Raw genomic sequence first — 22,663 nt, 5'->3', positions numbered from 1 at the left:
GTTTTATATGCATGCTAGAATAACCATGTTCTGCCAGGTTGAGCTTTTGCCCAGCATGCTCTGAACACTGGTACATAGCCATATATTTGCAGGGGACGTTCATTTCAGTCTGCCATTTCGGAACACCACCCAATACAGGCCTAATTTAAAGTGGACAATTGGCACAATGGATTTTCTGTTCTTTCATTTGACCTGCACAAACCAGCTTCGGAGCTGTGTCGGTTTCTGCTTTTCTTTCACTTCCCCTCGTGTGAGCTTAAGAGGATGCTTTGGGCCCCAATGCTGAAAAAATTACATGCATAACTCTGTTGAGGGATGGCCCTGTAACTCAGTGGATTTATCAGAAAGCAGACCTCTCCCGCCTGACCTCTCACTTCATCTTTTATACATTCATACAGCCACCTAATTCACACTCCTCCATCCCCTTTCATACATGCCATTTTTAATAGCCCTTTGAATCTTCCCCTCCCCATTATGTTCTTCCAATCACCATTATCCTTTATTATCTAACATGTAGCAAGAACAGGACAAACTTTCCTTATAGAGGTGAGAGAAAACGGAAGTGTATTAAGCTTCCAGGCCGGAAAAAAATCCTATGCAAAGCAATTTCTGAACACATTATTGGGTTAAAATGCATCAAGGTAATTTTCCCTCTTTGTTTCAAGTCACATTTACATGCTGAGGTACACACACATGCACAATGGCAGTTTCAAATATACACACCTCAGTTTACTGCAAAGTGAACGCATCTTATTATTTCCTTTCAGATGGAAGCTGGTTTGAGGGAAAATGCAACAGCAGCATTTCTCACTAAACTACAGGATAGCTCTGCACCATGGGTAATGTGCAAACATGAACTCAAAAACCAGTGGGATCCAGAGGGATAGCTCAGTCGGTAGAGCATGAGACTCAGAGTCATGGGTTCGAGCCCTATGTTGGATGAAAGGTTCCTGCAATGAAGGGGTTGGACTAGATGATCCTCGTGGTCTCTTCCAACTCTACAGATTCAAGAGTAAACACCAATGTGTACACAGCCTAAGGCGCGCATCGCTTCACTATGTGGTCACACCCACGGCACACCTTTAAAGTGCATTTAAAGCACATGACTTCCCCTAAGAAATCCTGGGGACTGCAGTTTAGTCCTCACAGAACTGCCAAACTCTACAGTTCCCAAGATTTTTTTTTTTTTGGTGGGGGGAGTCAGGTGCTTCAAATTGGTGTGGGCAGCAGTGGTGGATGTGTCATGTTGCGTGTCCTAATCCAAAAGAAAAGAAGCCTTCAGAGCCTTTGAAGCGCCTTACACGCCGCAGCGAAAACAAACCCACCCGGGTCTTGAAGCTGCTGTCCAACCCAACAACCCAACGCAAGACTTTCGCCGAACGACACGCGTTACGACCTTGGTTTCCATCTCTGCGGTGCTCCCAGCAGCTACCTTCCCCCGCCGGCGGCCATAACGTTTCTCGGGCAGCAGGATGAACAAGGTTTTCAGAGGCCAGGTGGAGCACGCAACACCCCCCCACCGTTACATGGAGCCCCCCAAAGAACTACATTTCCCAGAATCCTCTGTTGCCGACCGAGTTCCTCGACCGCCCCGCGGCCTTAATCCGAACGGGCGATGCGAGAGGGCGGTTGCAGCGCCGCCGGCGGAGCCTGCGGGAAGAAAGGCCGCCCCGCCTCTTTCGCTCTTGTAAACGGCGGAGGGCCAGGCTGGGCTACGCGGGGGAACTTCGAGAGGGGCTCTTTCTGAGGCGTTTTTGTTACACGTGAGGCTTATTCATTTGGCTGATAACGGTAATGTAAATCCTACATGCGCAGTCGGCGGCTTGCCGGTATTCTGCGGCTTTATCCCGCATCGACAACATTCACACAAGGCGCGAGCAGAGGCGCTTTTTAGTGTCACGTCACGTCACGTCTGAAAAGGGCAGAAGCTGCTTGCTGAGGCAGGACGGGGAACTTGTTGTGCGTGGCAGTTCCTGTCGAAGATCCCGGGAGAAACTCATTTATGCCCATAAGTGAAGCATCCCATTGTGAGTTCCCTGGGAAACTCGTCAAACTGAGGGTTGCTTTCGGAGTTTAAAAAATATATAGAATCGCAGAGTTATAGACTAGGAAGAGCCCTTTGAACATCTCTAGCCTAAGTCCTCCCCAGTCCAATGCAGTATTTACAATGCAGGGTAGGTGCAGCTGGAGAATCCCTGGCAGGTGAATTGGGCTGCACTGCTGCCGCTTGGTATGTGATATGTTACTGCGGTTTGTGTGCTATTTATTTAAGGTTTGAACTTTTAAAGGATACTCCTTTTTTTGCAAGTACACAATGTAGGTCTGTAAAATATAGCCGAACATCAACTAACCCATGAAACAACCCAAAGGAGTCCTTTAGATTTAAGGGTGTTGGGATTCCAGGTTCTGTCTAAGGATTTCAGTTGCAAGTGGACTGTGCATCAGGCCTTACAAACAGGGGCGTTTGCAAGGATTGCTGATTTGCACATGTGTCACAGATTAGCCACCATAGAGAGAACTTTAATATCATCTGAAGTCACTCATTCAGAATATCTTGCAGCTCAGGAACCTGTTGTGATTTAGTTGTCAATTGAAATTACCCAGACATGAAGTTTGGAACTGCCGTTTACCCTCCATGAGACTGACTACATGTGTGTGGTTTTTCTCTTGTTCTTTTCTGCTTGGATTTCTACTGTGAGGGTTAAAGAGAAGGTAATCCAAGTTAAATCCATGTTCTTTTAGAACTTTCTGGAAATTGCTGGGGTGTAGTCAGAGAGAGTGAGAGAGCAAAGAATATGGTGCTTTTGTTGCGATTAATCCTGTTCCTTTCTCTATTGTGTGTAGATTAAGTTACAAAGCTGCCTGTTTACTGCCCTTGGACGTCTGCCATGCCACTGTAACCTTGGCCATTATGTGGGGAGTTCAGCAAAGAGTGCCTTGTGTTTTTATCACTCTGCAGTAGTGAGAAGAGTCGATATGCAGGGATCTTCCATGTATGAAGAAGAGGCCCATTATCCCAAGCAGAAGTGGGAGCCAGAGTTGCTATGGAACACAGTATATTTGGATATCCCAACCTTTGTAAGGGACCCGGGTGGTGCTGTGGTCTAAACCACAAAGCCTAGGGCTTGCCGATCAGAAGTCAAGTACAAGTAGATAAATAGGTACTGCTCCAGCGGGAAGGCAAACGGCGTTTCCGTGCGCTGCTCTGGTTCGCTAGAAGCGGCTTAGTCATGCTGGCCACATGATCCGGAAGCTGTCTGTGGACAAACACCGGCTCCCTCAGCCAGTAAAGCAAGATGCCCACTGCAACTCAAGAGTCATCTGCGACTGGACCTAACAGTCAGGGGTAGCACTTTGCATTTTCAAAATATCCTGCTAGCAAGCTACTGCACACTGAAGGTTTTTGTAGTGTGATTTTTTTTAATATTATAACTCAGTAAGGATTCCAGACTGTTCCCTGAAGGCTGAGCTTAGGTTTGAATAAGTCTGTTCTGATGCCATCCTTCTGACTTTTGTTGGGCAGAGGGGCAGATTTGGTGACTTACTGCAATCTACTATCAGCAGCCAAGAGACCACTGTACTCCTTTGCAGTTTGTAAGAGGAGTAAGCAGAATTTGAAGCCAGGGGTTTACAAATAGTGGTTGTTTGCTTGCTTTTAAAGTAAACTTCAGGACTTTGTATTTTGTACTGTTTTCCTAATATCAAACTGTTGCTCACTGCAGAGTTAATAAAGATAAGGGGACATCAGAGTCCCTTCCCATCCCCCCAAAGCAAGAACTGATCTCTCAGCCACGGTTTTGCTAACAATGTGGAATGTTTCCAACTGTAGTTCCTCAGATGTCTTTCTAAGCCTGGTTTCGATTAGAATTGAAGTTTATGTCCAAGATGTGCTTTGCTATGCTAGTATTTATTGTAGCTTGCTTGTTTTACTTGCCAGTTTTTTTGGTATCTACTGAAGTGCTGTCTGCAGTTTCTCTTTCTAATCTTTTTTTTTAAGATAACTTTCCTGCAGGCGTATTTACCAACTGTGGGTTCTAGAGAAAAGCCCAGGGAATCTTGTTATCCTATTTCAACTCACTTCCCCCTACCTCCCTTGACATGCTTGCTGAATGAGAGGAAAATAGTGTCTAGTGACTGGATTTTGTTGCCTAACTGAGCTGGCTGAAAAGGACCAGGCTAAATGATGCACAAAATCCTTGGGTTTAATCTAGTTTAGTGGAACTCAGCTTGAGTCTTGACATTTTTTTCTCCATAGGGATGCAATTAAAATATAATCTGGATATTGTTAGTAATAGGTCACTTTTCCCTGTCTTTCTTTTGGGTACATCCTGATATCCTGTACAGTATTATGATGTAATTTGGGGTGCAACTGTACAGGATTTCCCTACCACGAAGCTTGTTACTTTGCAGTGTTAGGTGAATTACTCCCTGGATGTATTCACTGGCTGTTTTCTTGGCTTGCATTTAGTCAGTCCATATGTACGTATGGAGGATGGCAACAGTGAAGTCTTTCACCATTGGCCCAGATTGACCATGCATGTTTTATAAGTGGAGCAATGTCTTTGGGACGAAGTTGCATACTCTGGAGAAATGTCTGTGAGAGAAAGTTAATACTTTTCTCTGTGGCAGAATGTTGCTGCTTAATCAAGACATTAATACAAATCTTGACTTATGCTACTTTTAATACCAAATTAACTCATAAAACTTTAATACTGTCTCTTCTGGGTCTCCTCTCTCCCAGTTTGAGTTGTGAAGACAATTGCTAATCTATAAATTATTATTGTTCCATTACTAACCTCTGAGGGTTACCACTGCCAGACTTCTGTAGCTTGTCTGGGGCTATCGAGCAGTATGATGCTGTGATTAATTTTTAAAGGACACATGATTTACCGGTCTTGGAAAGGTGATATTGATATGGTGAGGATATTAAAGGTGTGCTATGAAGATATGTTGCTCAACAGTGTTCTCTTTGAAATAAAGGCTAAATACATGCTGTATTATTAATAGAGCTGAGGCAGATCTGATTTTTCTAAGTACTTTACATATTAGAAACAAAGCTGCCCCTTCCTGGTGACATCGTCCACTGGACAGAAGTTTAACCCCTTTCTGCTATACATTCACTGTGTTTGCCCATGTTCATCCCTTGTAACCACTGACTTTCTTCCTCCCTCCCTCTCCTGTAGTCTCCCATAGTCTCCCATAGTCTCAAAATACAGTTTAGAAATTCTGGAGATTCTGAGCAGCTGGGGTGATTGAGGAAGAAGCATTAATCTGTGGATCATAAAGGTTTTTGGGTTCCTGCCCTAAACTTGGTTCACACAAAAAAAGACAAGAATGACACCATTGCTCCCTAGTAGGTGGCAAATTGTGTCAAGTACATTAAGAACTGCAAAAAGATTTGTCAGAAAATAAAAATGGAACCCATTTACCTATATCCTCTCTCCAAAGAGATTTTGTCTCCGCTTAATTAATATTGAAGGTGATTCCCACCCTTCTTCTCTTGAAGCTCGTGGGTTAAACAGTTCCTGATAATTTCCCTCTGCGCAGATAATTTTAATTAAAGCTCCGCAAGCCACACAGACCAGGTTGAATGCCTTTTATTAGATATCTAAAGTAGAAATTTCTTCTCTTTCCATTCCCAGGTCTGTTTTCCAAATACTTTTTCTACCCCACATCCAGAGGATGCTCATATTAGGGGCTGGATTCCTCGAGCATTCTGATATGGCTTCCCTGTCCGCTGCTGACAGTAAGAGCTGTTCAACAGTGGAATTTGCTGCCAAGGAGTGTGGTGGAGTCTCCTTCTTTGGAGGTCTTTAAGCAGAGGCTTGACAACCATATGTCAGGAGTGCTCTGATGGTGTTTCCTGCTTGGCAGGGGGTTGGACTCGATGGCCCTTGTGGTCTCTTCCAACTCTATGATTCTATGATTCTATGATTCTATGCTTCTAAACATGTCCAACATCCTAAACATGTAAAAATATTTGAGAGCTTTGAGTATATGGTTTGGCTGTAACATGGAACAGAGGAGCTCAGCTAGAAGCCGCCCAATGCCAGGGGATTTTATTGTATAGTAGAGAGCGCAATTAGGATTGCAAACATGAAAGGAGTTTAACACACACACACAGCCCTGCTCCCTTGCTGTGATCCTGAGAAAAATCACCCCAGGAGCAAACAGCAGTTCCTGGGCAGGCGGGGGCAGGCAGGTGGAATTAGCAGCTTCAGGAACCATAGGGATGGGGCAAGGGGAGGGAGACAGAGGGGGGGGGGGAGCCTATCCATATGCTGAAATCCCTATCCTGATTAATCCCCCCCAAAAAAAATAGGGCTGCCAGGAGCATCGCAGATGCTGAAATTTCAGGGCCTATTTTGGACGTTGGGCCAGTCCCACATTCCTGGCCTCATCTACTTCACATGGTTCTTGTGAAGATAATGGTGTACGGGAGGGACGGGACTATATGCATTGGTCTGAGCTCTTTGAGGGAGGAGCAGAATCAAAATGTAATAACCTAATCATTACAGGAGTACTCCCAAGCTACAAATCTGCTTCTTCCAGGGAAGTGCACCCATGTTCAGAACAAGCTGACTCCTCACCTCCTGGACTCAAGAACGTGGAGCACATAACACCTCAGTCTTTTCAGGGTTCAGGTTCAATTTATTGGCCCATACCCAAGGCATCGCTACCTCCAAGAACAAGTCTAGCACCTCAACTTTACTATTATTTTGACCTGTTAGCTGACCAAACCTCTCTGTTTTTAACCCATCAAATGCTCCAAATAATTCAGTAACAGAGAGGGGAGATGCCTTCAGCTATTGGGAAGCACTGCTAGACACATACTTTCCATTCATTGACTAGTCTCCTGGCATGATGCCTTTAAATATCAGAGCTGTTTTGAATTAACAATTGGTTCATAACACTTTTTTGCTGTTTGAATACTTGTACATAATTGATTTACAGTTGTTATGTGCAAAGCTGATCAATATATTCATTATTTCGGTATAAAAGCATGCATCACAGCATTTAAATGTTGGGGGTGGGAGCCAAATGGGGAACCCCCCCCCTAGCTTCTGCTTCTAAGATAATTACTTCATTGTGGTTATGGATAAATATTTAGAAATTCTTCCTTTAAATCCCAGCACATTAAAGTATTGGTGCTATTGCCAGCTACATTGAAGTGTTTCTGTTGCATATTTGCTTTGGCAGATCCTCTAGTGTTCCATTATGGAGAGAGAACATGATGGCTTTCATTTGTTTCCCTTGCTGTCAACTGTATACAATAGGCTTTCTTCTCTTGATTCACCCAGAGTTTGTCTTCACATGAGAATAAGGACAATTGGAACAGCTATTGGCCCGTTGCCAATACACCTTTTTTGGTGGGAGTGCCCACATGTGGTGGGAGTGCCCCAAAATCCAACTATTCTGGACCATAGCCATACGAGAAATATGTAAAATAACTAAGCAAGTATTAGAAATCACCCCAGAATTGTCCTTACTAAACATCTTCCAAGACAATAATGCCCATTTACACCACAAAGAACTCATAACCCACCTACTTTCAGCAGCCAGAAACAGCATAACCAGACACTGGAGAGACCTGTCAGGAGTAAGCATGGACCAATGGTACCAAATAGTATGGGAAACAGCCTTACTAGAAAAATTAACCAATAAACTGAAACTGACACGGGGACAAATAGAAGAAGACGCCTTTATCATGTACACAGCTGAACAAGACAATGACAAAAATTCACCAGCAGCATACAAATCAATATGGCTAACCTGATCCAAAACACCCACCCACCCCACTCACACATTAAAACAAAGATCACCACAGCCAATCAAAAACAAACAACCACACCTTGGCCTACCCCAACCTCTCTCACCACCAAAGGAACACAAGTAAATAGCACAGAACCTGCACAAGCGACGCTGACACAAAACCTCACATATATTAAGTACTCTACTCCAACCTCCGGCAAGGCAAGAATCACAGCCATAGCACCCAAGTTGTGTACAGTAGTACCTCGGGTTAAGTACTTAATTCATTCCGGAGGTCCGTTCGTAACCTGAAACTGTTCTTAACCTGAAGCACCACTTTAGCTAATGGGGCCTTCCGCTGCTGCCGCACCGCCACCGCCCGATTTCTGTTCTCAACCTGAAGCAAAGTTCTTAACCTGAGGTACTATTTCTGGGTTAGCGGAGTCTGTAACCTGAAGCGTCTGTAACCTGAGGTACCACTGTAGTTCCATTCAGGGGTAACAGCAGATCGTGGCATTATGAGCCTTGTGCTTATGCATTCCCATGGTTTGATCCTGGTTTGGAGGGACCACACAAACTAGCAGTGGTAGCTGCAGATTAAATAGGAAACCTGGAGTGTTTCCAGATGGAAGTTTATTGAGGAACCAGCTCTGCTCATGCACTCAAGATTATGCACCAGAAAAGGAAAAACAAAACCCAAGAGTCTATATGGCTTAATTTATTTTTGAACACAATAGCCCTGTTTTAACATAATAATACTAGCTACATTCACATATTCATTGAACAAGCATTTAAAGAGAGAGACAGTGTTGCGTAGCCCCTACTCAGTGCGCCTTGGACCAGTCTCTGTCTCTCACCTAACCTACCTCACAGGGTTGAGGAAGAATCAGGGAGGAGGGGGACGCATGTATTTCACCTTGATAATTCTTTGCAGAAAAAGCAGGATATAAATGTAATAATAAATACATTTTTAAAATACTGAACCATTCTGTTGAGTTTATTTTTTAAAAAAGCTATGTGCCTAACTTAACCCCCTATGGAAATAATGGTTCTCCTTAACTATTTTGAGAAACTTTTTAAATATGAGAAATGTGGGGGTGGGGCTAATGTGTTAATAAACAACACATTTCAAAGGCCCTCGCCACCCAGGGAATTATTAATTATTTCCCCAAAAAAGCATGTTTATAACACATTCTGCTGCACAGTCTCTCGTGGGCTGGATGGAGCCTTGTTGCTGTTGTTTCACAGAGTTAATTCAATGCTTTGAAATCACTCTGGGGGTAAATAAGATATTCATGGGGCAGGGGGATATACACAAGGCAGCCTTTCTCGTTTTTAAGAGCACAAGCACCCGACTGAATTCCATATTTATGTTCTAATGGTACAGCGTACAACATGTGGCTCTCTACAGAGATCTCACACTTTTAGACACATTTTTCAAAAGGTCAGTTCCTTGCCTGAGAACCCATATTGAGAGGCTAATTACACCAGGACTTCAAGGAGGCTCAGCTTGCAATGCTGTGTGTGCTCTGTAGGAAAGGGTAACTGAGGGAGGGAGGTCCCCCCCCCAAAGAATAAGGCTTATATCGCCTTTGAGCTCCTGTGACCCAAATTGAAGCAACTATTATGAATTATGCATCAACAAAAAAAGACTCTTGTCTTAAGATTTATTGCATCTTAGTGACAGTCCGCATGGAAATAACTTTAAGAAGAAATAGGAGGGAATGACTGGTAGGACAATAACAGAAAATATGTGAAGTCAAATATTTGCTTTAGGTCCAACAGGACCACCTTGCATTATTAACCCTTGAGGAGAGCTACTATGAAGTGATGTCTAATTGGTATCTTATGTCATATGGTTTAAAGTAAATACATGATGTTTTATCAAAACAGCCCAAAGACTGTTTTTATTCTGGTCCTAAAATATAAGCATTCTAGAGAAAAAGCATGCACACAACCAGTGCCGCTGCTGCTGCTTCAAAAAAATAATAATGTGCTGGTACTCACCGTGAAGTTGTTAAAGTAGCTGCCACACTTTTAACATGGGTTTTTTTTGGGGGGGGGGGAGGTACCAGTACCAAAATGTCATTTAATGCCATAATTGTGGTGATTCTTTTGCAGTCATGATGTTGCTTGAAATACTGTTGGCTGTTGTCTTGGGAGCAATCATTTACCTGTTTCTGACCAAGAAGAAAGAGGACAAATTATCTATGGGAGATGGATGGTGGGGCAAAGGACAGAAGCCTGACTCTGAAGAAGATGCAGCTATATATCCTTTCAAGGTGGAAACATCAGACGGCGAGATAAATGTAAGAAGACTCTCTTTCTCACAGTGTTTGCACAAACAGCAGGAAATTCTAGAGTAGCAGCATAATCTCAACCACGGTTTGTTAAAAATGCTTTAGTAGCATTTATAGCAGAGCTTTCCAAACTGTGTGTCGCAACATGTTAGTGTGTCGGCTGCAGTGTGTAGGTGTGTCACGCAAATGCTTCCTGCACTCCTTCCAGGGCTGAAAAACTTAATTCCCGTGTCGCGAAATGATGCATGTCTAAAATGTCGGTCAATTACATGAAAAGTTTGGAAAGCTCTGACTTATAGCCAAGTAAATGTGCTCGGTTAAAATTGCAACATAAATCTGAGTTCCTTTAGGTTTACATTTGTAACCAGCTCTACTACCCCCCTTAATTTTAACTTGGATAATTTAAATGTATAAAATGTGCTTAAAGCATTCAACTGAGTTGCATCAGTTTCAGCTGATTTTTAAATCAAGCCAAGAACTATAGATATATAGAAAATATGATACATGCTGAAATGTAGGCTTGCTGCGCAAATACTAACAGCAGTTATTTTCTCTCCAGCAGTAATTTTTACAAGCAGTTTTGTTCAGAGATCACGGCTGCATCATATTAATCTGGATATGACCCTACCGTTGCCTGTGCTATTAACAGAGAACAATACAATAACGTGTTGTAGTTGTCTGTTTGCGTTAAGCAACCCAACCTGGGCTATTTTCTGTATCCCACATCACTGATAATAGCTTTAAAACAATGAAATTCAGAAGGGTACAATGCACACAGAGCAGAATCTAATTTTAGCTGTCTTTAACATCTGCTGCTGTGTTGGCCCTGTCCTCAGTTCTCAGGGGAGAGAGCCTTTGATTTTTAAAGTCCAACTTCATCCTAATGGCTGTGACTTTCTCTTGTTTGTTTCAGGCAAATGGAACCAGCTGGTTCTAAGAGCACTGCTGCGTGATCGGTCAAATCGTGCCCCAAATTTCTTTCTCTCTCTTTGTGCCATACTTGCACAAACTCACATAAAGCTACTATATAGCCTATCAGGAGAGTGGGAAATGCATTGCCTCCAATGAATGGGGGGAAGAAAGGTTAGATAAAAGGGTTCACACAATAGGGCAACATGAGTGTTGGTGGGAAGTTAATGTTTGTGACTTCCCCTCTTTTAGCAGAAGAGTATTCCTGTGTTACAAACAGCGCAGCGAGAGTGTACAGCCTCTCTATCTCTCTCTCTCTTTAAATGTCATGTGAAATAACCAGTTGAGGTTCATGACACCTACATTCTGTGGAGCATTCACAAAAGAACTTAATGTATTGTCAGAAGAGCTGTTTTTGCAGTGGAAGTAGAATGAAAGTGCAGTATTCTCAATAGAAGCGCAACCTGAATTGCACATGTGGGTGGTGCAGAACAAGTGTGAAATGGATGTCCATCCCACACCACAGAAATATTGCATAGAAAGGTCTCGTATAGGTTTCACACAAATCTGTGTTATACCAAGTCAAAACTACCAGAAAGACACCAGTCACAGCAAGAAAAGGGAGGAAAACATTATTTTAAGGGTGCTTGGAATAGTAGCTCTGTGGGGGTGAGCTGCATTTCCCAGAATTCTTTGAGGAAAGCCATGTGCTTTAAATATGTGGTGTGGCTGTGATTTGAGAAAAAAAGTATTTTAACTTTTGCATATAACTCTCATGTGAGTTTTCAGTTCTTCCTCTTTTCATTTCGTCATTCTTCTTTTTCCCTCCCACACATTTGTGGGCTCTAGTACTTACATAGAAGACTTGATGAGGTGAGGTTTGCCGAGCCATTGGAGGATAGTCGCTTTCGATATGGGTTTAATTCAAATTATCTTAGGAAGGTTGTCGCTTATTGGAGGAATGAGTTCGACTGGAAGAAGCAAGTGGAAGTTCTCAACAAATTCCCACAGTTCAAAACAAAGATTGAAGGTTTGTAGCCAATAGTGCTCTGATCAGTCTTTGATCTTGCCTTGTGTTGCATGGGTTTTCAGCATGAAATCAGTTTGCTTGTCCATGAGTTTGTTAAAGTAAGATTGCTTTGACTGTTTTTTTATTCTGTATTTTTTATATATTTACAACAATATAGTAAATAAAATTTAAAGTCATGTGACTTTAAATTTTATTTACTATATTGTTGTAACCCACCCTGGGATCTTATGGTGAAGGGCAGGGAAGAAATCCTATAATTAAATAAATAAAATTAGACTTCCCAATTTGGCTTTGAGGTCTTTGAATTCTAGGATCCACAGAGAAGAACATTTGTTTTTCAGTGATAGCATCTTTCAAGTCTGAAATTCAAATGGGTCTTCTCTCGAGAGAAGAACATCAGTCTTCCCTACACTAAAAGTACAGCAACATCGGAGTGGAAGCAGTGCAGGGTTGCAGCACTGGACACCTTTGACCTGCTGCTGTGATTGTAGATCTCCGATCCGTTCACAACTTGAGCTGCTGAACGTAGGGGAGTCTCTTTTTGCAGCAGCCTCTTGTATTATGCCTGATCCAGCAGTGACCAGTTGTATGCTGCAAGTCATAATGTGACAGAGGTAGTCTCTCTGGTAATCTTGGATAGATTTATGCCAGGAGTTGGCAACCATTTGGGGCCCATAGGCACACTAGCAAACTAGAGAAACTGTCATGGATACCAGCCCTCCCTCTCCCACCACAACCAAGCACACATCACAACCTTTTTTATTAGCGACAGTCAAATGGGAACCTGTGGGCATCTGTATGCTTGCAGCTGCCTTGTTAGCAATCCCTGACTTAGGCTACGTGTGGGGTGTTGTTTTTTAAAGTGAAGCTAGTGATGCCTACTACTACATCTACTTCCAGCTTGTCAATTTGGCATGTAGCAGCTGAGTCAAAGAGCTCGTAACTATTTTTTGAACCTAGGTTCCTCGTTATGCTAGGAAGCAGTGCACACAAGATACTGGGTTATAAAACCAAAGTCTCTCTTTTATTGACATGTGATTCAGTGATCAGATGAGGAAATTGGCATATGTGTTGGTCCCTGGAATTTCAAAGGACCAACTCGGTGAGCACACTTAAGACTGGCTTCCTACTAAACAGAAAATCACAAGGCAGCAAACCATCACTCTCCAGATCACCCTCTCTGTAGCAAATCTCATTCTCAATACCACTTAATGATGTTATGCTAGTGACTAATGCTACATCTAGTATATGTTTATGCCCACCTAATCTGTTTTAATAAATATTCTAAAGTTTTTATGTGTATGTATATTTTCCATAGGAATCGATGTCCATTTTCTTCATGTAAAACCTTCCCATGTGCCTGAAGGCCAGTCTGCAAAGCCGTTATTAATGGTCCACGGCTGGCCTGGCTCAGTGTATGAATTTTACAAAATAATCCCCCTCCTGATGGATCCAGGGAGCCATGGCCTGAGTGGCGAGCATGTTTTCGAAATAATCTGCCCTTCCATCCCTGGCTACGGCTTCTCCGAGGCACCTCACAAGCAAGGTACGTTGCATTATTTTGAAGGATCTGGAAGTGGTACGTGTACATCGCTTATCTTTGTTGTTAATTCACAGGAGCAGAGGAAGCTGCTTTGCACTGAGTCAGACCATCAAGCTCAGGATTGATTGTGACAGGGGTTGCCAACATTTTGGGGCACATTTATTAACAGCAGGAACTGCTGTGCTTAAAACACACACACACACACACACACACTGCAACCAAATGCACAACATAGTCTATCCTGTCGTCTATGACAGAATGCTACTTTCAATCCTAGCTTCATCAGGGGCAGGGAAAGGATTTCATGGTTACCTTAGGTGGCAGGGCAGACCTCTCTCTCTAGGTTCATGGGCGCCAATGAGCACCATGCTGGTGACCACTGGTCTGTACTGGCTGGCAGTGGCTCTCCAGGATTTCACATAGGAATTTTTCCCAGCTCTACCTGCACACACTGGGAGTTGAATGCCTTCTGCATTCAAAGCCGGTGCTCTACAGTGGAGCCATAGCCATTCCCAAGATTGTTTTGACCTCTGCTCTACCTGTGCTGTTTCAAATAGAGCAGTAGATGTCTGTCTATGCAAATATACCTGAAACACTCAAATGTACTTGCTAGGGGCAGGGAGTTACAAATACTAAAGCTGTACACATAAGGTAGATTTATTTGTGCTTTGGCACCCTAGCCCCATCCAGGCATTCAGTCTAGATGTGTAGCTGGGCAGTGCATCCTGGTCTCACCCACAATGCCCTGCCCTCATCCTGCTGCCCTTTTCTTGTTCAATGAAAACATTCAGAAAGGGGCCTCTCACTGCATTCAACTGAAGGTGATCAGAAGCCTGTGCACAACTGGGAGCCTTGTTTTACCATTGCTCAGCATGCTGCAGTCTGAGGGGAGCCCCCATGTACAGGAGTGGGGTGGGGACATTGCAGGGAGAGGCCTCTGTGCACAAGTTGTGATTCATCTCCCCTTTGTATCCTGCTGTTTTTCCAGGCTCAGGGCAGTTCCTGCTGCTATTTTTTGTCCTTGTCATAGTTCTGTGACGAAGGTTAGACTGAGAATGCGGGCGTCACAGTGATTTTCCTGGAGAAGGTCCCACATTTGGTCCTTGGCATCTCCACTTAAAGGGGGAATAACACAGGAGTAAGGAAAGAACTCTGACAGAGGACCAAACTGCACACTTCACACCAGAAACTCATGATGAGTTGTGCAAACTGAGTGTAAAGGCTATTGGCTTTTCTGGCAAGGTGTGAATCAGAAGGTTGTGTTGTCTCTGCTCTTTTACTTGATGTAGTAAATAAATGCTCAGTGTGACTAGGGAGAAAATTCCTGTGGCAGCCTTAAATCTAGCTAGAAATTAGTATTGCACAGATTGTGTTTGCACTTGGGATGGGGTGGAAAGCAGTCCTACTTGATAACTTTCCTCCCCTCTCTATAGGCTTTGATTCTGTGTGTGCTGCCCGTGTCTTCTATAAGCTGATGCTCAGGCTGGGCTTCCAGGAATTCTATACCCAAGGAGGGGATTGGGGCTCGTTGATCAGTACCAATCTGGCTCAGATAGCTCCAAGGTGAGTGTTCATCTTGTTGACAGGCGAAATGCAAAACAGATTTATTATTTAAGCAGCATATTGGCTACTTATGAAAATGAGGCATCTCCATCCTGATTTAGATTGAATCATTTGGCATATGATGTTCCCCCATCAGCCACATACCCCAGGGGGAGAGGAAGCCCTGTGACTTGAGCACCCTGCCAGCTAGACTGTAGGAACCAACATGCTGGAATTGCACAACTACTTTCCTAAACTTAGAGTCCTGAGTGTGTCCTGAGACTCCCAAGATTCTGGCTTCCTAATGGGAGCTGCTTGTTTCTTCTCCAGTGGGCTTGGCCTATATGTTTGTTCAAAACAGCAACAGGGTGCCATCTGAACTCCAGGTAAGTCATAAATCTATGGAGTTAAAAAGAAATATTTTTGTGGATGACTTATCTAACTTTTGTAAATTATTTTAGCCACGTGAAAGGTGTTCACTTAAACATGGCAACAGTGACTACCCTGCATTTCAAGCAACTTCTTTCAATTACCTTGGGACGGTATTTCCCAGGACTCTTTGGTTTTGAGGATGTGGATGTCCAGCGGATGTTTCCTTTTAAGGCAAAAGTGCTCTACAGGATCCTAGGGGAAGGTGGCTACTTTCACCTACATTCTACGAAGCCTGACACTGCTGGTAAAAGCCTTTTTTAAAACAAAAAACAAAAAAACACAACTTGCTTGTCCTTCCAAGTAGTCAATTTATCTTTGATCAGCTAATAAACTTTTGTGTTCAGAGTTGTACTGTTCCATGCTACCCACTTTACCAAGCAGTGAGAAGTTCCAAGAGCAGCACTGCCAGGGTCAGGCTTGCTTTTGGAGGCTTAACAGTGCTTTTGTAATGTTTTATTTATTCATTTACAAATATCCCACACTTTGATCTCCTCTGGCTCTTAGTTGAGCTTTTCTGGAGGACTAGTTAGCTTTCACTGAACCAATGGCACATTTTACTCAATTTAAATGTTGCCTCTTTATACATGGAGCTTTCGGATGAGCTGACAATGCCTGGGGGAAAACAGTCAAATTTGATTAATGGGTTTGCACCTAGATACGCAAGTGAGTTAGCTTGACTGTATTGTTGTGATTAGGTCTCCAGACTTTTAAGTGCCTCTGTTTAAAATTATCTTTTTCATAACCTGATTGGAAAAATGAATTAAGAAAAAATGGATCATGCGTTCAGGTATATGCAGATTAAATTATAGGGCTGAGTGACAATAGCACTACACTGAAATAATTTCCCTAATTGGCATAGTGTATTACTGCATTGCTGCAGAAATGGCATATACTGATCTAGTTCAAGAGGACTCAAAAACATGATTAAATCTAGTCTGTACATATGTTATTTGTTTCTGTATATAGCAAAGGTGGAGAACCCCAGACCCACGGGTCTTTTGCAAGCACCAGGCCTCTCTCTCTGGCCCTAAGGACTCTCCCGGGCCAAACCCCGAGGTCACGCCCCCTTCCCCTCCTTGCTTCTTATCTTCCTTGATCATTTTTGCCTGGCTCAAATGTGTCCAGCAACTCCTGATAATGACTCTTGCTTGCCTGGGTAAAGGATAAACTGGAGTGAGTGAGGGAGCACACCTTGATTAAAAGCTGAAAATGTCAACAGGGGCCAGATTAAGCCTGCGGTTGGTTTCTCTCCCACTGCCGCTACCACCCCGTCTAGGGAATGCGTCCAAAAGTGCTGCCTACTTTTAATGTTATGGTTAAGAGTATAGGCGGAAGGCATCGATGGCATGGTAATAAGAGGCTCTACAGAGAGCTTCATAAAGGACTCCATGTTATGCTGTGGCAAAAGATTGCCATATGATGTCAGTGTAGATATGTTCTGAACCGCCCTGTGATCTTCGGATGAAGGGTGGTACACAAATTTAATATATAATTTAATGGTAATAATATTAACAGATGAAAACAGGGATGACACACACTAGTGTCTTGATACAGTAGGTGCAGTGAAGGTGTTTAAAGACTCAGACTGCCCAAAGTGTCTACGGTAAATGTGCCCAAAATGGCACCATCCGAAAAGAAGAGAGATTGATTTATTTGTTGGGGAACTCCATGGTGGACTTTATATTTGGATTTAAAGGGTCCTAGCAAAGCTAGTTTTAAACAAGCTGATGCAGGAAACACCCGCACGGCCTTTATCAGCAACAGTTTTGAAAGTGCCGTTGGTTTCTACAGGATATTAGGGCTTGCATATCTGATTCTTTTCACAAATGATGTCTGCATTTGCCCTGGTCACACCACTGGCTGTATTGGAAAACTGTGTCGGGTCGAGCATTTTAGCAGGATTCTTTCATGGGTAATCCACAGCAGGACAAATCAGAGCTAACATGGTGGGATAATGGTCAGGCTCCACTGTGCTGCTCTCCAATCTGTGGACGCAGTTCTGCCTTTCAGGGAAGCAGAGCTGCTGTCAGCTGCTATCACAAATTAGAGAGGCAGGCAACATAAGGAAAGATTCTGGCTTTGCCTGGCCTCCATAGGAACATAGGTACCCTCTTTACCCTGCGTCATGTCACTGGTCCATCTAGCTCAGAAGTGTCTACACTGACTGGCAGTGGCTCTCCAGGATTTCAGACAGATGTCTGTCCCGGTCCAACCTCAAAATGGTTGGGGATTGATCCTTAGACTTCCTGCATTCATAGCAAATGCTCTGCCACTAAGACCTGGTCCTTCTCTGTTACCAAAGCTTTATCCTGCTGCTGGTTTAAGCTTCAGTTTCCCCTTATAACTTAAAAAACAAAATCCTCAAAGTTGTTTCAGCATGTTTGTTTATTCTGTAAGGCTGTTAATACTGTTGGTACATAATTCATCCTACAGATCAACTTGCCAAGTGTCTCTTTATTTAGTGTCTTGTCAATCAGCAGCTGCTTCAGACAGCTGGAGTCTTGTGTTTATTTGGGGCCGGGGGCGGGGGAGAGTAGTTAGCTGAAAATATGTTGGATGAAAGCGAACCCTTGGTTTTCATTCTTGTTTAGGCTGTGGCTTGAATGACTCTCCTGTGGGCTTGGCTGCATACATCTTGGAGAAGTTTTCTACATGGACCAATCATGCCTTTCGAGATCTAGAAGATGGAGGACTAGAAAAGTGGGTGTCATTTCTCCCTGCCCCTCTCTCTAGGTTTACAGATGCCTATTTACCTTTGATGCTTGTTTACCTATCTGCACTATTCTCAGATTAGTGTCACAATCGCCTCTTGTGTTGGATGCTTAGCTGACACTCTTCTTGGTCTTCTTTCCAACCAGAGGGCTGAATCATCATGGAAGTAGAGAGGTATAAACATCTTCCCCTGTAGCCCCCATACTCCCCCCGTCTATCTACATCCTTCTTATGTTTGGACTGTCCACTCTTTTCCTTCCTCCCACCTCCTCCATGAGATCCTCCGCTTCATATACAGCAGCACTGTGAACCTGGAAGCAACACTCCTCCCTGTTCTGCTGCCCCATCCTGTCTCGGACCAGCCGTGTTTGCTTTCAGTCGTGTTGGCAGGCTCAGAGAACCAAATGTAGTACAACTTAGCACAGTCTATTCATTTTAAGTGTTTAGGTTGTGCCTTTGTAGTGCATGTTCAGAGTGGCTTAATGCCAGCGCAACTTGGTTTGCAGTCTGACTGAGCAGGGAGGCGCTGGACTGCAGTGTTGCTGAATTTAAGAAATCAAATGCTGCAGATTATTTTGAAGTTAGCTTGTAGTGCCCGGTTCTTCACCTGCTTTGAAGGTTTGAAACGCAGCTTAGTCAGAAAACTCAAAAGAAGAGCACATGTTCTTGCATGTCCTTGCTGACATCTAGTGTCACCATGCATGTATGAGTATTGTGCAAACACACCCCTTTGGACAGGAGAAACATTTGTGAAGGTGGCAGCCCTCCTATGCCGAACAAAAATTTGCAAGGAGAACACCGGCTTGCTCCACAATCTAACTTGGGGTTGTTTTGTGATGGAGTCCTGCAGGTTAAAAATGGCTTAAACCCCTTTCTGAGAGGAAATAAGCCTTAACTTAGTCTTTATAACAAAGTCCTATGGCCAGCCAATTGGCTGCTCTACAGGCTTCTCTTATGCCACCGTCCGCTTCACATCTCCTGACTGCCTGGACAGCTGAACATGTTGAGGCCCTAGCAGTGAATTATCTAAATTGGACATAATCCTCTGGGAACTTCCCTTACAATAAGTTCTGTTGAAAGGGAGTAGATCTGTGTGCTTTAACTCATTTATAACAGGGTTTTAGCAAAATAGCTGAGCTGCCTTCTTTCTTTTTTAAGCAGTTCTATAAATGGGTATATTATATAAATGTTAAGTGCTTGAGGGGTTTGCTGTCCGTATTCTGTTCCTGTTCCCACAGAGTCAACAAAGAAAGGGCTTGATTTACTAGAGTATCATTTTGTTGCCTCCTTAAAAAAAAAAGCAACAAGGAAAAATAGAGAGAGTCAGGATAAATGGAAGGAAGAATGTACTCCAACAATATCCCAGAGACTCAAGCTAAATTTAGGAAATAGCTGGAGATAACATTTCTGAACCAAATGTTGATGTGTTGACAGAGATCTTACATCAGCATTTCCCAACCATGCCGGCTAAGACTGATGGGAGTTGTAGTCTTGGGAGTTGTAACCTGCACAGAGCACTTGAGAGGGAAAGGACGCAAAATCTAAAGAATAAAATAATAATGACCTTAATATTTAACGGCTCCAGATTTTGGTAACAAGGTGCCAGCTTAGGCTAAGGATGAAAAAAGGCTGCAGGTGTTGATGATGGAACATAGTTGACAAGTTCTGATGTGGCTCTTCTGGATTATATTTTTCAGGAAGTTCACACTGGATGATCTTCTCACAAACATCATGATCTACTGGGTATCTGGGTGCATAGTGTCCTCAATGCGTTTTTACAAAGAGAATATTGGGAAAGGAATTGGCACCCAGAAGCATGAGAAGTAAGAGATTCCTCTGCCTGTTTTAGAGAGCTCTTTTCATACCACACGCGCGCACACACACATTTAGTTGCCCTGTGTCCTTTTACAGTTTTTCATATTTACTCAGATACCATACATGTCCCAAGTTTAGACAGAAAGTGTACACAAAGGTATTCCTGGTGACTTGTGAAATGCACATCCAGACATATCAGTGTCAGCAATAATAATATACAAATGTCCTAAATGCATTTGCAGACTCATGTGGATTTGCAGCAGGGCCAAGGAGGTTCATGAAGCTATGTCCTTGTACTTTTCTCAGGCAAGCTCAGTCATTTCACTTGCATAGGGAGCTCAGCGTGCGGTTGCATGTGACAGCAGAGCGAAACCAGTGCTTCTGCTGCCACGCCCTGTGCCAGGCTCCCTGTGCCTCTCCTTCTGGGCAAGCCGCAGCAATTTGCTTTGTTGGGAATTTAGGAAGGCAACAGAAGCCCACTGGCAAATGTGATGGGGATGCTTAGGGCAGAGAAATAGGATTTGTGGGTCCTCTCCAGACCTTCAGCTCCCTGTTTCCCATCCCTGAGTTAGTTCCAACTTCACGACTGAGTTCTGTCCTTGCCTTTTATCTTCTGAGGGCCAGCTTGACGGAGCCGCTCTGCTCACTGGAGCCTTTTACATATGCATTTGGAGCAAGGTCTGCTAGCATGGGAGCTTAAGATATGTGCTAGTGCAAGGCATTTCACAAAGCCTCAAAATGGGTGCTAAGCCTACGTTGCACAAAGTCTTCCACTGATTCAGGCTCAACAGCATCTCCGCCAGAGTTTCTTCCACTGCCATATTTCTGGAGTGAAAGCACAGCTTGCCCTGCCACAGCATGTCTACCTGGGTGCAGAACCTGTTGAGCTCAGTTACAGATAGGTAGCCGTGTTGGTCTGCCATAGTCAAAACAAAAAATTCCTTCCAGTAGCACCTTAAAGACCAACTAAGTTGTTCTAGGTATGAGCTTTCGTGTGCATGCACACTTCTTCAGATACAGGTATTCTTCAGGTATCTGAAGAAGTGTGCATGCACACGAAAGCTCATACCTAGAACAACTTAGTTGGTCTTTAAGGTGCTACTGGAAGGAATTTTTTGTTTTGACTGTTGAGCTCAGTGGGGCTTACTTCTGAGTAGACATGCATTAAATTGTGCCCTCGACCTTCCTTTCCCCTGTTTTGCCTGCGGTTTGGAGTCCTGTTTGAAGAAGTCCCTTCATTGCGAGGAACAGAGTGACATGTTTTCCCTCTTGGTTCTCTTGCAGGCTCTCTGTGCAAGTCCCTACAGGAATTGCTTCATTTCCACATGAGGTCCTGCATATGCCCCAGTCATGGCTTCAACAGAAGTATGCGAACATTGTTTCCTTCAGCTACATGGCCAGAGGTGGACATTTTGCGGCTTTTGAGGAACCAGAGCTCCTTGCAGCAGATATTTTGCAGTTTGTGGGGAAAGTAGAAAAGGGCAACTTTGCCAAGAAGTTGGGTTCTGGGCTGTTGTAATCACCACTGTTGGGAATCCTCCCCCCACACTTAAGAAGTAATTGAGATTAAAAATGATATAAATGCTTTGCATTTAGGGTAGCTTTTGCTGAAGTTTCTGGGGTGTTTTTCTTTTTTTCTTTCTTTCTTTCTTTTTTTTTTTTTGTAGCACTGTTTCTCTTCCCATGTGGCTAGATAAAAATTGAATTGAGGCACATTCAAGCTGACCTTGTGATGAGTTTATATAGTGTAGTGCCCAGAAGAGTGAACAGTGAATTAGGACAGTTAGTCTGTGCCCACTCAGATGGTTACTATTGCTATATCACCATCCATGCACATGGCAATTTCTATAATCTTTGAGAATTCCAGGAGAACAAGTGAGGTCCTTGCAAACTGGAGATGGGCAAATGTTGTCTCCAACTTCAAAAATGGGAAAAAGAAGAACCAGGTAACGCCCAACCAGTCGACTTGACATTGATACCAGGAAAGGTCCAAGAACAGGCAGTCTGTGCCCACCTAGAAAAGGAAACTGTGAGTACTAAGACCCTGCATAGGTTTCTCAAAAGCAAGTAATTCCATAGAGATGAATCAGCATTTTAGCACGGATTTCTCCTATTACACACGTTTGTATGCTGTTTTGCCCCACATGCACATTTTTGCAGAGCAGTCTGCCCAACTTTTCTCTAATTGTATGTATGTAATTTTCACTAATATATGCCTTTTTATGTGCATTTTATTCCAGGGCATGCATTTTTGTGTGCGTTTCTTGACTGGATAATTTTGAATTTCGAAAGGTGGCTGTATTTCAGTTCATGTACTGTTTCAGAAAGTGCAAATTTAAGCAGGTTCACCTTTAAATGCAAACGGAATCGCATTTCTCCCCCAGCCTTACATGTAAGGCCGCTTCCTATGTCTAGTTTATATCTCAAGGCCAGTTCTTCTCCCACCTCAATGGGAAAGGGCCATAGCTCAGTGGTTAAGCACTTACTTTGCATATTATGGTCCCATGCTCAATTCCCAGCATCTCCAGCTAGGATTGGGAATGAGCCTTGCCTGAAACCCTGGTAGGAGACATCCTACCAGGCATTGTAGATAGCGCTGAGCTAGATGGACCAGTGGTCTGACTTGCT

General features: G+C 43.4%; 1 protein-coding gene across 3 annotated transcripts; it reads left to right on the top strand.

Moving 5' to 3' along the window:
• The first annotated feature begins 1,595 nt into the window (after positions 1-1,595).
• On the top strand, positions 1,596-21,635 carry EPHX1 (epoxide hydrolase 1). Of its 3 annotated transcripts, none has more exons than XM_081857818.1 (9): positions 1,596-1,763; positions 9,874-10,061; positions 11,811-11,991; positions 13,310-13,537; positions 14,968-15,097; positions 15,538-15,752; positions 18,100-18,208; positions 19,918-20,043; positions 21,320-21,635. In XM_081857818.1, exons 2-9 carry the CDS (start codon positions 9,876-9,878, stop codon positions 21,552-21,554), a joined length of 1,410 nt encoding a protein of 469 aa, XP_081713944.1. In that variant the 5' UTR covers positions 1,596-1,763; positions 9,874-9,875; the 3' UTR covers positions 21,555-21,635. The 3 variants fall into 3 exon arrangements, with proteins under 3 accessions (XP_081713944.1, XP_081713945.1, XP_081713943.1); XM_081857819.1 differs by having other exon boundaries at positions 1,596-1,791; XM_081857817.1 differs by lacking the exon at positions 1,596-1,763 and adding an exon at positions 1,800-2,027.
• The last annotated feature ends 1,028 nt before the right edge of the window (positions 21,636-22,663 follow it).

The sequence above is a fragment of the Podarcis erhardii genome (assembly GCF_964252035.2).
Source record: "Podarcis erhardii genome assembly, chromosome: 3".
Classification (NCBI taxonomy): domain Eukaryota; kingdom Metazoa; phylum Chordata; class Lepidosauria; order Squamata; family Lacertidae; genus Podarcis; species Podarcis erhardii.
The sequence above is the reverse complement of the archived record's forward strand: the minus strand, read 5'-3'. Positions and strand labels throughout refer to the sequence as shown.

What these genes read in the sequence shown, in the direction of transcription:
- EPHX1 (XM_081857817.1), top strand. Translation starts at nt 2,003, where the DNA reads ATGCCCATAAGTGAAGCATCCCATT. An exon ending in CGAGGCACCTCACAAGCAAG is followed by an intron (nt 13,538 to 14,967) that starts GTACGTTGCATT and finishes CCCTCTCTATAG; the next exon opens with GCTTTGATTCTGTGTGTGCT. An exon ending in GAAGATGGAGGACTAGAAAA is followed by an intron (nt 18,209 to 19,917) that starts GTGGGTGTCATT and finishes TATATTTTTCAG; the next exon opens with GAAGTTCACACTGGATGATC.